The 13,343-nt window shown below is 32.6% G+C and overlaps 1 protein-coding gene across 1 annotated transcript in view; it reads left to right on the top strand.

Annotated features, from left to right (window-relative positions):
- Positions 1-13,343, top strand: part of ELP4 (elongator acetyltransferase complex subunit 4) — a 209,652-nt gene that overhangs the window by 94,276 nt on the left and 102,033 nt on the right. The window contains exon 9 of the mRNA XM_045523771.2: positions 2,974-3,080. Within this exon, the coding sequence (XP_045379727.1) occupies positions 2,974-3,080 (107 nt within the window). The remainder of the gene's footprint in view (positions 1-2,973; positions 3,081-13,343) is intronic.

The raw sequence follows: 13,343 nt of genomic DNA, 5'->3' as shown, positions 1-13,343 counted from the left end.
ACCTTCATAATGAGAAGAGCATGTTCTGGTTGCCTGGAAGAATCTTATTCAGTCATAGTATCTGTTGTCACATAGCATGGATTTTATTGTATAATGTATCTGTTAAATGTTTTTCCTTCCTGGCCAATCTTTAGTGGCAGCTTGTCACCAGACTACATTAAGATTACACACTATAGTAACTATTTGAAAGATGTCAAACCCAAGTACTAAAGCATGGCTCAGTCAGATGTACATTTTGCCAGAGTGGCCTAAAGTTGCTGTGAACTCATTCATACTTATCAACCGTGTTAGAAATAAATATTATATTACTTCTAATAATAATAGCTAAGTATAGTGGTTTATACTTTACAAAGCTTAGCTGTATGATAAATAAAATTCACATTGTATCATATTTTAAAAGTCCTAGTCAATCACATTTTCAGAAAATGGACATCTTTTATTATATTTGGACTTTGCCCATTTTGTTGTTAGAATTATTAGCAAATTTTAAAATATTGCCACTGTAGTATGAACACAGATCAGTTAACCAGACATTTTACTTGTATTTTTTGAAGACTTTAACAGTATTTTAGTCATTTGGTTAATTTAGGGATTTTTTAAAATAAAAGTTCCTACATAGAACTGTTGCAATAGGATAAGTTTAGTAGTTATGCGTATCTTAGCTCTGAACGAATATAGATTGTGGTGAATAATAAACTTTTACTTATTTGCTTATTCTGAGTAAATATTAATTATGGATATCATTTTTGTGGAACTGCTATACTTCTATGGAAACCTCTAGTCTGCAGACTGAAGCTTATTTGAAGCCTGCTACAAGATTCTGTAAGAGTGTGATTGTAGGACTATGGTGATTTCTAAAGTGTACCAAAAAAAAATTATAAAATACTTATGTGATACCCTCCAGTGCTTTGAAGAGTTGGCATAAGACCTTTAAAAAAAATAGTAAAACAGCATGATCTAACAATCAAGTATTTTTTAGAAAGGTAGAAAATAGAAGCTGTGAACACAAGCTTCATAAAATAATTTGCCTCATGCTCATTGCATAAGTGTGCATGTGGTATATGCCCAGAATAACCCTACATATAATTCATTTAATATATTATTGTTGCTTTGATAGAAAGAGCTATTAAGATTATACTATTTTTTTTCTTTTTCTAAAATTTGTGTCGACATATAATTGACATATAGCATCGTGTTCATTTTAGGTGTACAACATAATGATCTGATATATGTATATATTAAGAAATTATTGCCATAATTTAATTGATATCCATCACCACACAGTTACAATTTTTTTTTCTATTGGTGAGAACGTTTAAGATTTACTCTCTTAGCAACTTTCAAATACACAATACAGAATTATTAACCAGAGTCACCATGCTGTACATTACGTCTCCAGGACTTATGTATCTTATAACCGGATAAACTATTTCTTTAATTTATTATTTGCATTTTCTTTTAAAACAACCCAAGTTAATCATTACCTTTATAAACTATGAGTATCATTTGTTAGTATTATGACCTTATACAGGTAGTAAAATTCTATTTTATATTCTAAAAGCATATTATTTTGATTAAAACATTTCAAGGGGTAAAAAACTATGATTTTTTTGTGCTGAAATCTCTGGATTGATAAATTTATTTCCCACAGATTAGTGGGTGGTTCCGATGACCAGTAAAGTTTCTGTTAATAAGAAGGGCCTGATGAATCACTGACGCACTCTATAAGGCCTCCTGCTTTAAATAGCTAAACAAGCATCGCAAGGTTAAAATGAGAAACATGCAAATGAAAGTATGGTATGATTACTTCTACTATATTTTTCTAAATAGCTCTGTATGAGATATTTTTAATTTGTATGTGCAAGCTGTCTTCTTAATAACACCTTTTACATTTTCTTAAGTTTAAAAATTAAGTCAGATATTTTAGTGAATTATTTTTGAAGAGGCTATTTCGAAAGGTACTTGGAGGTTGACCCTTTTAAGCTAACAAATAGTAATACACTTCTAAGCATCCAAACACACACACACACACACACACACACACACACACACACACACACACACAAACTATATACTAGAGAAACAATCTGTAAATAAGATTTATCTAATTTGTTCACATCTCGATTTGCCTTCTTCCCCCTTGTTGAGGGATCAAATGTCTTTGGGATGGCGATTTTTAATATGGGCTGAGTCAGGCAGAGAAACACACTGAAGAATCTTCCATGTCTTCATCTGTGGCAGATGACCCCTAGTTTAGTCAGAAACTGCATTAAGCTGCACAAAAGCCATCCAGTGCCCTTGTCAGAAAAAATTAGCAAGTGTTTCTACTGACAAGAGGCCAAAGCTCACGGTTTACCTAGCACTGTTACAAAGCTTATAACAGCTACATAAAGGTCTAACGTGCCGCAGAAATGAGTGTCTTGGGATGGCATAGGGGTTAATGTTTGATCCCAGAGTGTGCTCTGAAATGTAGTTTTCTTCAATGGTTTGTTCAAGTCATTAATAAGGTACAAAATGAAATACTTTTCATTAGTGCTTCACTGGTTATCAGTAACGCGTAAGCCTTGTTTTGCTGGCTGCTTACTGGTGCATTTAATAAAATAAAGATCACTCAGTGGTGCCGTGGGCAGCATGCAAGGTGATAGCCATATTTGCTTACTGTAAATACAAGAGAAAATCACACACAAACCGGCTGTAGTTTTGACAAGTATTAAGATCCCTCTTTACATCTGTACTTCTGTACCAAAGTGCAATTAGTTTTCCTTGCACAAGGATTTCTGTTTATCTTATTCTGCTTGATTACTTGAGTATAATCACACCATTTGCTTCACTGCTTCTGGTAGTAAGCTCCAGTTTTAAAAGGGGGAGGATGCTTGTGTGTAAATTTACGGAATTCTGCTGTAAGACTCTTTAATTTATGCATCCAGTGACAGCGTTTTTTTAATGTTTTTATTCTGATTTCCTTTCCACAAGGTTTGATTCATATACGGCAGATTCCTCGGCTTAATAACTTGATTTGTGATGTATCAGATGTCAAAGACTTAGCTTTTAAATTAAAAAGGAAGCTATTCACCATTGAGGTAAGAGAGAATTTTTATGTTTTAGTTCACAGTCTTAAGGTAAATAATACCTCTTTCTATTTTTTATTTTACTTTAATGAAATTCTTAAGAGAGATTTCATGCTAAATATTTTTAAGTTCCTTTGGTGTAATAGAATAATTTTTTTTAACTATCCCTTTTTGTCTTTTATTTTAATGGTATATCGTTAGAGTATGGCAAAAATGAGTTTGTCTTAAATGTCTGTTAAAAGTAAGCTCCAAACTTATGTGATAAGTATGATGTGCATATGTCCAAGGCTTTCAAAAGCATATTTAATTAAATGTTAATGAGCTGTGCTTATTTCTGCATGGTATGCGAATGCTACCCACAATTGTGTATGGTTAAGAAAAGAAGACCCTTATCTACATTCTAAAAACAGTTTTCTTCACTATCAGTGCAATCACCTTATTGCTTTCAGTGCTGAATGAAACAAAGTATAATTTATATCAGTGCCTTTAAGTAAATTTTTTACAAAAACTTATTTTTTTGTGTGACCTTTATGCCAGCAATAGTGACAGAAAGTAGAAATACAAAAGATTTATTTCCACTTAATCTTGCTAAAGAGCAAATGAACATAGCACTATTAAGTAATTAAAGTTGATGTATTTATTAACAAAATAAATGCTAGGAGAGAGATGGCATTTGGGTGATGTGATAGTTATCAGTATAGTCGGTGCAATTTTTTTTTAACAAAGACATAAAACAGCCAAGCAGCCTTGACAAACCATTTTGTTTAATCTCTTTTCAAATGAAAAGCTCTTAAGCAGGCCACTTGTCTTAACTGCTTGAAACCATAAAAAGAGAGAATTGCCACCAATAAATTAGCATATTTTTAACTTCATCACCAAATGATGGTCAATGTGGCTTGGCACTGCTTTGGTGTTTGGGACTTCACCCTTAAGTGACCACTCTGGCCCTTTTTTGACCCTCTGGCCTCTTTAGCTGGCCACTTGATAAGATAACTTAATGGTTCTCTCTCTTTTTCTCTTTCCCTTCACATTTGCAAGTAGCACTAACCTATAAATCATTGTAAGGGCCCTATCCAGTGACAAATTAATGTGCCCTCCTCCTAATTAATGGTCATCAATGTCCTTAATTATCTAATCCTATTGAGAGCAGTTAATAGTTAATCAGGCAGCCAGTTCTTCAAGCAGGTCATCTCTGCAGGAGTGTTAGAAGTTTCTCATCTGGGGAGACTCCCTTCAAAAGCCACTTAAAGCCAAAAGAAGGAGAGTGTAGAAATAGTGATTCTTGAGCTAATTTGCCGTAGTTCTCAAAAGGAACCATTGAAATGGAACCCAACACTGTTAATTGTTCAAACATTGTTTCAGTTTTCCTAATAAAATATTGAGCAATGTACCATAATATTGCTTAAAACTCTTAGAGGAATAAAGTTATAGTTGTTAGCATCACAAGGAAGGCAGACCTTGTCATTTTCTTTTAAGCTGAATTTATGTATTAAATAAAAGATATAGGATTTTTTTCCTCCATTTGGCACCTTTCTCCCTAGATGATTATTCTCACAACCAGGTCTAAGATATCATGTCTATCACCATACAAATGAAGCAAGGAGATTTTCTAGTGAAAACCATAGTGCACGCAGAAAAGAAGGTAGCACAGTGGTGTGTGTTTATTCTCTCTCTCTCTCTCTCACACACACACACACACACACACACAGGGTCCTATTTTGGGGGTGAGGCTGTAGAAATAAAGGACTTACGTCATGTCAAGTGGGAGCTTTCCTTTAATGGGGACTCCATTTTCCAGTGAGGCTGATGGAAGAGCTAGGTTTCTGTTCCATTTCCTCTCTTCTTCCCACTATTCTTAACTAAGAGAACCATTATAATTGATCACCCTATGGCTTGGAAGCAGTATTTGAATGCAAAACACAAGGAGCTGGTTTTTATTTTTAAAAAAAAAAAAATTAATATTTAATTTGATCAATCCTTTACCTTTTTGGCTTATAACCTAATCAGTACTTTAAATAATGTATATGTGTAGAAATAGTAGGTGAAACATATTCTAAATAACTCATTTACTTATGCCATAACATTCAATTTGGTGATTAGAAGAAATATAAATTAATCAAACCTAACAGAAATACATATACGTATAATTATAAAAGGATAAAATCATGTAATTGACAAAAGATAAGTGCTTTAAATATACCGTTGCATATTATAAAATGCATATTGAAACCAAGAGCAAGTCTCTGGTGATATGTTATGGACACTGGAAACAAGAGGATTCCTTTATCTATCAAGTGGCATTGTTTCAATATGCACAACAAATAAATGTTTTTTAAAACTGTCCTAATATTTAAAAAAGAATAAAATGTGCACTATACTAGTCTATATAAAGTCTGAAGCTATAATATACCAAACATTGAATCTGTCTTACATTCAGAACGGAAAGGTGGTTTAGCAGATAAAGCAGAAATAACTTTTCTGATTCCATGCGGGTAGATTTGTTACATGTTGGATCTTACTGTGAGTCTCATGGTCTCAAAAGGTGGCATGGTCGAAAACAGGGGGCAAAAGAAACAAGCAAAACCCCTCATCTCTATTTTTAGCCACCCTTTTCTTTGCATTATTAAATCATTGCCCTTTTAACGTATGAAAACTGAGTATGTTTTTCCTAATAGCCGTGTAGGACCTCTAAAGTAGAGGTAGTCTCTAATTTCTTTGAGTAGTCTCCTATTTCTTCGAGTGCTTTGGAGAAGGCAAAAGAATATTTGTTCCTTCTCGGAGTGTCTATTGGTATTGTCCAGATTCAAGTAGAAGTATTTATCTAATCACAGTAAATTTGTACCGATCCCTAGTATTCCTCAATTACAAAGCTGTATAAATTAGCCACTCTACAAAAGCCATAAAGAATCATATCTGCAATAATGACAATAAAATTCTGGCATATAGCCTGAGTAAGTAACACAGAAGCTTCAGAGTTGATTCTGTATGGCTTCAAGTTGAAAGAAATGGCTTTTCAATTCTTTGAAAGTTGATAATCCTTGTAAACTATACATAGTTTCTTTATCATGTTTTATTAATCATAATATACTACTTATTTCTTGATCTTACCATGTAACTTCCTTTCAGTCGTAACAAGCATTTATTAAGTCTTTATTGGGTCCCAGGTACTATATTGGCTTATTTATGTTTTCTTTATAGTGATTAAATATTTTATAACAAAATACATTCTTAAGGTATAATAATAGATTCAGTAGACAGAAACTATGTCTTTTTCATCTTTGTGTTTATCCCAGAACTCAGAGTCATAGACTTAGTAAACATAAAATCTTCGATGAAATATATGTAGTGTAAATAAATTATGGAGTTTGAAGAATAGTCAAAATACTACAGCTGTAAATATTACATAAATTCCACTGGTCAAGTGACCTATAAACTCTGCCTTCTCAGTTAAGTCCTATACGATGCATAATTAGGTTATATAGCTTCACTTCCAAGCTGAAATAACTACTTAGATTTGTATTATTTTCAGTTTCTGTAACTTTTGCTCCTGTAATTTGAGATCATCATTAACCAGTTTTTCCTTTATATTAGTGATTATGATGTAATTATAACATATAAGAGATTTGGTAGGATTTGAAATATGGCTGTGTTTAATTTAATGACATCATAAGAGCAGCATTTTTACTTGCATTTAATATTATTGTGCTGTTTTGACTTTGTATTATTTAGCTTGATCATATCTTAACATTCTGGTAATCTAGTTTTCTAATATAAATGATAATAATGTGTTATTACATTAGGTACAAACTCTATTAAAGTTATTACAAACAGGATTTCTGCTTTGGTGTTGGAATAGTTTTCCAGCTCTAAGATTCAGTGTTTCCGTGTTCAAGTTAGAAAGTATTATTGCTGAGGTATATTGAGATCTATGAAAGACATTCACTTGTTTACTGCAAATTTTCAGTATAAGAATAAACAACACTTAGGTAGGCTTTAATTGGTCCAAAAATACTGATTATCATAAATATTATACCTGTGTGGGTCTTGTACACTAAATGAATATTGAGAGTTTAGAAAATCAAAGTAAATCAAGTTTGCTCAAGGTTGTCTTGCCATACTTTGCCTAATTCAGAATACAGGACCTCAGTATCTCTCTCATCGCCAAGAACTTTTTCTCACTGGATCAACCAGTATTTATAAACTATTATTTTTATGCACCTAGTAGATTAATTCTTAAGTATTAAGACCAGAACAGTAAATGCCATTGGTACAAATTAGCTTTGTAATAATGCTACAGTATACTAGATGTCATTCAGTAGAATTATTTGATATTTTTACATATAGGAAAAGCATAAACTTTTGCAAACTACAAGTGGGTCAATCAATGACAGTGTTGGACAATTTAGAGTTTTGCATGATATTTTTGGTCATAGGTTTTCATACTTTCATCCTTTTTTTAATAGCCTTTCTAGTTTTTAAATGAGAAGTAGAAAGGTGACTGTGTTTACTATACCTAGAGGTAAAGGGAAGGGATAGTTATTTATCAGTTCACAGTTACGTCACTAAAATAAAATACTGGAAACATAAATATCTGAATAGGAGTATTGTTAAGTTGTAGTATCATGAATCATATAGTCCACATATAGCTTTTCTGGTCACAGTGCCCTCCACAAATATTGGTTGATATTTCAATTCCCAGATATACTGCAGTTAGCAAAAGAGAACCAAAGTGGAACATCAGCATCTATTCATATAGATAAAAGCATTTGTCAAAAGTAAACCCAAATTAATATTCTTTAACAACAGAAATGTCATTTTCTGCTGTTCACATTTTAATATATTAATTATATTACCATCCCTGTCTCTACACTTCAGTTCCCCAGTCTAGTAGACGTGCAGTAATGTCATAGAGGTTTCACGGAATCTCCAGAAGCGGGGTTACTACTATGCTCTATGTATTTCACATGTCATAGTGAGCCTATCAAAAGTGCATACCACCTTAAAGGGAACACAGTTTTGAGACTCTGTCTAATCCTATTTCTTCCCACTTTGGAATCTTAATTAGAAGAGATAAGGGGAAAAAAAAAACATCATTTAACTAAATTATTGTCCTGAATCTGTAGCAAAAGGTATAATCCGCAATTGGGCCAATTAGTGAACCCCATAGTTAGCTGTGCTGCAGCGAACAATTTGATTAGATCTGACACCATCCTGGTTCCCACTGTTGTTTTGCCAGGTATGATGGTCAGACTTCAAAGAGCTTGAGGCATCAGCAGGGCAAGGTTTGGAGGCCAGCTTAGGTCCGGTTGTTAATCTCTCTGCTAAAACCACAGCAGCTCTCACACAAAACAAGCTTACACGACACAATCATGCGGTATTAAAGTTAGGGTTGAGTCATGCCAATTTGCCTTTGATTTTTTGATGATTGACCAAAGATGGCTACATGACTAGACACATGCTAAAAGTATACTGATTAGGTAAGTTCCCAAAATATTTGAAGTATTTTTTAACTTCCTATATAAATGTTGTGAAAGCTTATTCTCTTTGATCAAACTTCCAAAGTAATAGTACTGTATTAGGGGGGAAAATGAATATTTCTTATTGGCAGCCTGAATCCCAAACTTTTCACTTATGCTTCATAAAAATTTGTCTTTACATTAATAATTCCTTAAGGAAAATGTAAAAGGAAATTGTCTGTAAGTGGTAAGCTTTTTAAAAATCTATTAAGCACATTGAAAGAAAAAAACATTTTTCCCTGAGTCATTTATGTTCACTGACAATTTTTCTGAAATTTCTTTATAATTATTTTCTGCTTAAATGTTGAGTAAAGTGCCCTTCCAGGACATGATTGCATAAGTGTTCTTTTCTCTGCATTCTGATTTGTTGGAATATTGCAGTGATAGTGACATGTTTCCATTCTGAGAAAAGCCTAAGGCTGCTTTAGTATTATTCCAAATGATTGAAGCTGCCATCTTGCTGACTTTCCCTTAGGCAGCGTAAGGCCTGTTTGCTTTTGTGTTCATTTTGCATGCTTCCTGTGAGTTTGGCTGGCAGAACATCATTGCTTCATTTGGCAAGGAAAAGTAAATTCATGTTTGGCTCTTACGTATCTTCAAGTTTCTGTATGGTCAGCAACACCTAGGTTATTAAACTTCTAATTCATTACATCAAATAAATTCTATTTCTTTGAGAGGTATTTTTGAATACTTTATGACACCTTGACTGTGTGTGAATCATTTTTATATAAAAATGATCATTATATAAATTGAACTTAAGGTCTAGTGGGGAGGGTAATAGCTCAGTGGTAGAGTGCCTGCTTAGCATGCACAAGGTCCTGGGTTCAATCCCCAGTACCTCCATTAAAAAAAAAAATTAAACTGAAGGTCTAATATTTCACATTGCACTATTTTTTATACTAATTTGTACTACATTTTACTTAGGAAATTTAAGGAAAGCTTATAATTTTTTTTGAAATATATTTTTTGAAGTATTACAATGTTGTGTCAGTTTCTGGTGTACAGCACAATACTTCAGTCATATAGGAACATACATATATTTGTTGTCATATTGTTTTTAACTGTAAGTTACTACAAGATATTGAATATAGTTCCCTGTTCTATCCAGTATAAACTTGCTGTTTATCTATTTTATATATAGTACTTCTTATCTGCAAATCTCAAATTCCCAGTTTAGCCCTTCTCCTCACCCTTCCATCCCTGGTAACCGTAAGTCTGTTTTCTATGTCTCTCAGTCTGTTTCCATTTTGTAAATAAATCTGTCCTTTTTTTTTTAGATCCCACATATAAGTGGTATCGTATGGTATTTTTCTTTCTCAGAAAGCCTATATTTGAATAGCAAGATAGTTGCAAAAAGCAAAAGTCAAATACTTAAAATCTTGCCAAATAGTCTTCAGTCCATGAGTCTCTCCTAAAGATTTTGTGGTACCCATAGTGTAGTAATCTCACCTTTGAGACCAGGGTGATACAGATTTAGCATTCGCCTGAGGGTGCAAAGAGAAAAAAATCCTTTCTCCTCCTTCCTAAATTTTGCAGATACAAACATTTCTGTATGTGTTCTATGATATGGCTCCAAGATTACATTGCAATACTTCAAGGATTCTTTTAAGCCTTTATAGAACTGCTATAGCAGAATTACCCAGTTTACATGTTACTCCCTGAAACACTTCCTCCCACAATGTGTTATTTATAGTGTTTAAGGGAGATTGAAAAAGAGAAAACAAAAAATGATGACAAATCATGGCTGTCCCATTTCATCAGCTAAATGCATTTTTGAGTTCCTGGAAGGTAAGAAAGGTAAGAACATATATTTTACTAATAACATCCTCCAAGGTACTTGGAAGAGTAAGAAATACATAGCAGAGCTTGATAAATATGGCTTTGTGATCAATATAATTAGCTTTGGGGATACCTGTATACTGAAAACATCTTTAGTCCTTCTTCAGTGCCTTTTCACAGCAAATGTCCATAATGTTCATTCCTCCAATCCTTTTATGGCTTTTTTTTTGTCATTGGATTATAGATCAGATATCTTAGTCTCCTTCTTAGAGAAATCTTCCCTAAGTGGACTATCTTAAGTGTTCACTCAGTACCCTCTATGGTGCACCCTGTTGTAATTCTCAGTGTAACACTTACATGTTACTGCAGTTGTTGATCAGTTAAATTGTGTATTTTGCAGCCTTACTCAACCTTACCTACTGTCAGCTTCGCAAGAATAGGGACATACTCTCTCTTGTTTGCAGCTGAATCCTGAGCATGTACAATAGGCATTGCATAAATATTTGTGAAATTCTTAAGATATTATTTTTTAAAGTAATTTGTGTATATCATAACTTTCTTTAAAAACAGATATTGAGTATCTCATTTGTTCTAGGCATCGTTTTAGGTGCTTTCCCGTACATGACCATATTTAATCCTTATTTGATCCTCCCAGGAATCCTTGCCATAGGTATTATTACACGTTTTAATAAGAAAATATAAGGAGTTATATAACCATCTGAAAGTCATAGAGCTGTGGTTGTAGACAGGGCTAAATTCACATCTTCTGACTCCATGTGCAGAATCACACTGGAAAGTTAACATGTTCAGGAGCTCTGCTAGTTATTATTAATTACAAAAATTGAAAGTTTAATTGAGTGGGCCCCGAGACTACTACATGTGCTTTAAAGGCATTACCTCATAGATCTCACAGTGCCATATACCATTATTACCTACACTTCACAAATGAGGAAACCTAAGGTTCAGAGAGATCAAGCCACTTAACTTACCCAAAGTCTCAGAGTTAATAACTGACAGATATGACACTTAAATTCGTCTGTTTTATTCCAAAGCCTGTGCTCTTAACCACTAACTACTCGCCACACCCCAAGATGTACTGCCATCTCATCTTCAGTACATAAGCCAGAAAGCCTCTGCCTCAATAAAAAAGAACACCTTAAAAGAAGTCAGTATGTATGTCAGTGTATACATATATGTATGGGTATACACAAGTATGTGTGTACGTATGTATGTATACATGCATATTTATATATAATCTTTAAACCTTCAAGTTAAAAATTCTTTTGTTCCTAGCAGGCATTTCTAGTCTATTTTCATAAAATACATTATAAAACTCAGATTAGATTTATCATAGCTTCTCCCTTATATAATATTTTGCTACTTGTGTGTATGTATATAATGTTATATACATACACACATTAGGGTGGCAAGATTGTTCTTTCCTTATTTGATACTTATTTCTGGCATACGGTAGGTGTTTTTAATAGAAAAGTTATTTTGTAAAAAAAATACAAAGCCATTTTATAAAACACTATTCACTTTTGTGGGATTTCTAGATCTTAGCTACATAAGGGAGAGTATTCTATACAAAGAAATCTGGTTCCCTTATTCCAGTCAACTATACTGATATGGTTCAAAAGATCCCAAACTTAATTATAGCATATTATTATTGTAATCATTTAAGTTCTACATTGAGGTACCTTTTTCCATTAGGGAATAATTGACATCATTCAGGTACTTTTGCAAATATTAATTTGTTCATAGATAATTACCATGTTTTATATTATATTTTATATCTTTCCAAATTATTTTAATGTATCATCTTTGGAGCATCAAAAACTATCCTGAAATAATTAAGATGTATACTACTTATAATATAGTAAGAGCTTACCCAATACAATTTTTCAAAAAAATTTTTGAAAAATCTCTAATTTCTAATTTTGCCTCTGCTTTTATTACAACCGGTTCTAATATAGATATGATCCATTCGTACTAAAACCTATTTTTTTCTATTAGAGATGTTTTATTTATTGGAAATTCTTTGAATACCATCTTTAAGCAAAATTAAAGAAATCTTATGGTCACAAAATATTTTCCTCTTTTACAGATTAATATTATTTTTAGAGTTTCCTACAGTTTAATAATAAGAAATTGTGTTCCTCATTAAGGAAATATGAGATCAAATATAAATTATTCGTTTTTAAAAGGTAGGATTTGGGGGACCATAATAAATAATTAAGAGAAACTGGGGTGTAATGTGAATGCCTTTGGCCACACAACTAGTAAAGCAGTTCTCTTATTTAAGTGGAAATTAAAATTTTGTCGCAGTTATTATTGTCATGACTCTTGTGCCACAGTGGACATTTCCTAGAGTAGCCAGTGCAGGTTCTTTGTATCTGGTACAGTGAAGTTCACTGAACTGTTTTGTCAGGTGCTGTCAAGTCAACCCACCATTGTTGTAGCAAATCAGATGAAATCATTTTGGCATGAGCCTTCCAGAAATAAGATACCCAATATGAAGGGCTTAATGAAATTGAGTATTTGGTTGCAACTTTTTGTAAGAATGTCAAAAATATATTGCAGTCATTCCCATATTTCTGAGTAAATCAGTTGAAACATCTGACCCTATCCTCTATTGAAGATTTTGTTTTAAATATCATTACCTAATATAAATAACACTTGGAATGTATTTAGTATGTTTTGTTAGGTATAAACATTTCAAATTAGTAAAAATTTTAATTGTATAGTCATTCAGTTAAAAGAGAGAAGAGGTATCTTTTACTAAAAATTAATATTTTGTTTTAAAATGAAGCTAGTATCAAGTTTAACTATTTTTATTTTCAAAGGCTATTATTTTAAAAAAAAGTTGTATTTGTTTAGATTTTAAGAACTTAATGAATTGTTTATGAATGTTCTAAATGTTTAATTCTTGTATGATTAGAAAAATAGCTTGTCTTTATGATCAGTAGTTATTTAAAGG

The sequence above is a fragment of the Camelus bactrianus genome, chromosome 10, assembly GCF_048773025.1.
Source record: "Camelus bactrianus isolate YW-2024 breed Bactrian camel chromosome 10, ASM4877302v1, whole genome shotgun sequence".
Lineage (NCBI taxonomy): Eukaryota > Metazoa > Chordata > Mammalia > Artiodactyla > Camelidae > Camelus > Camelus bactrianus.
This window is presented reverse-complemented; position numbering and strand designations above follow the sequence as displayed.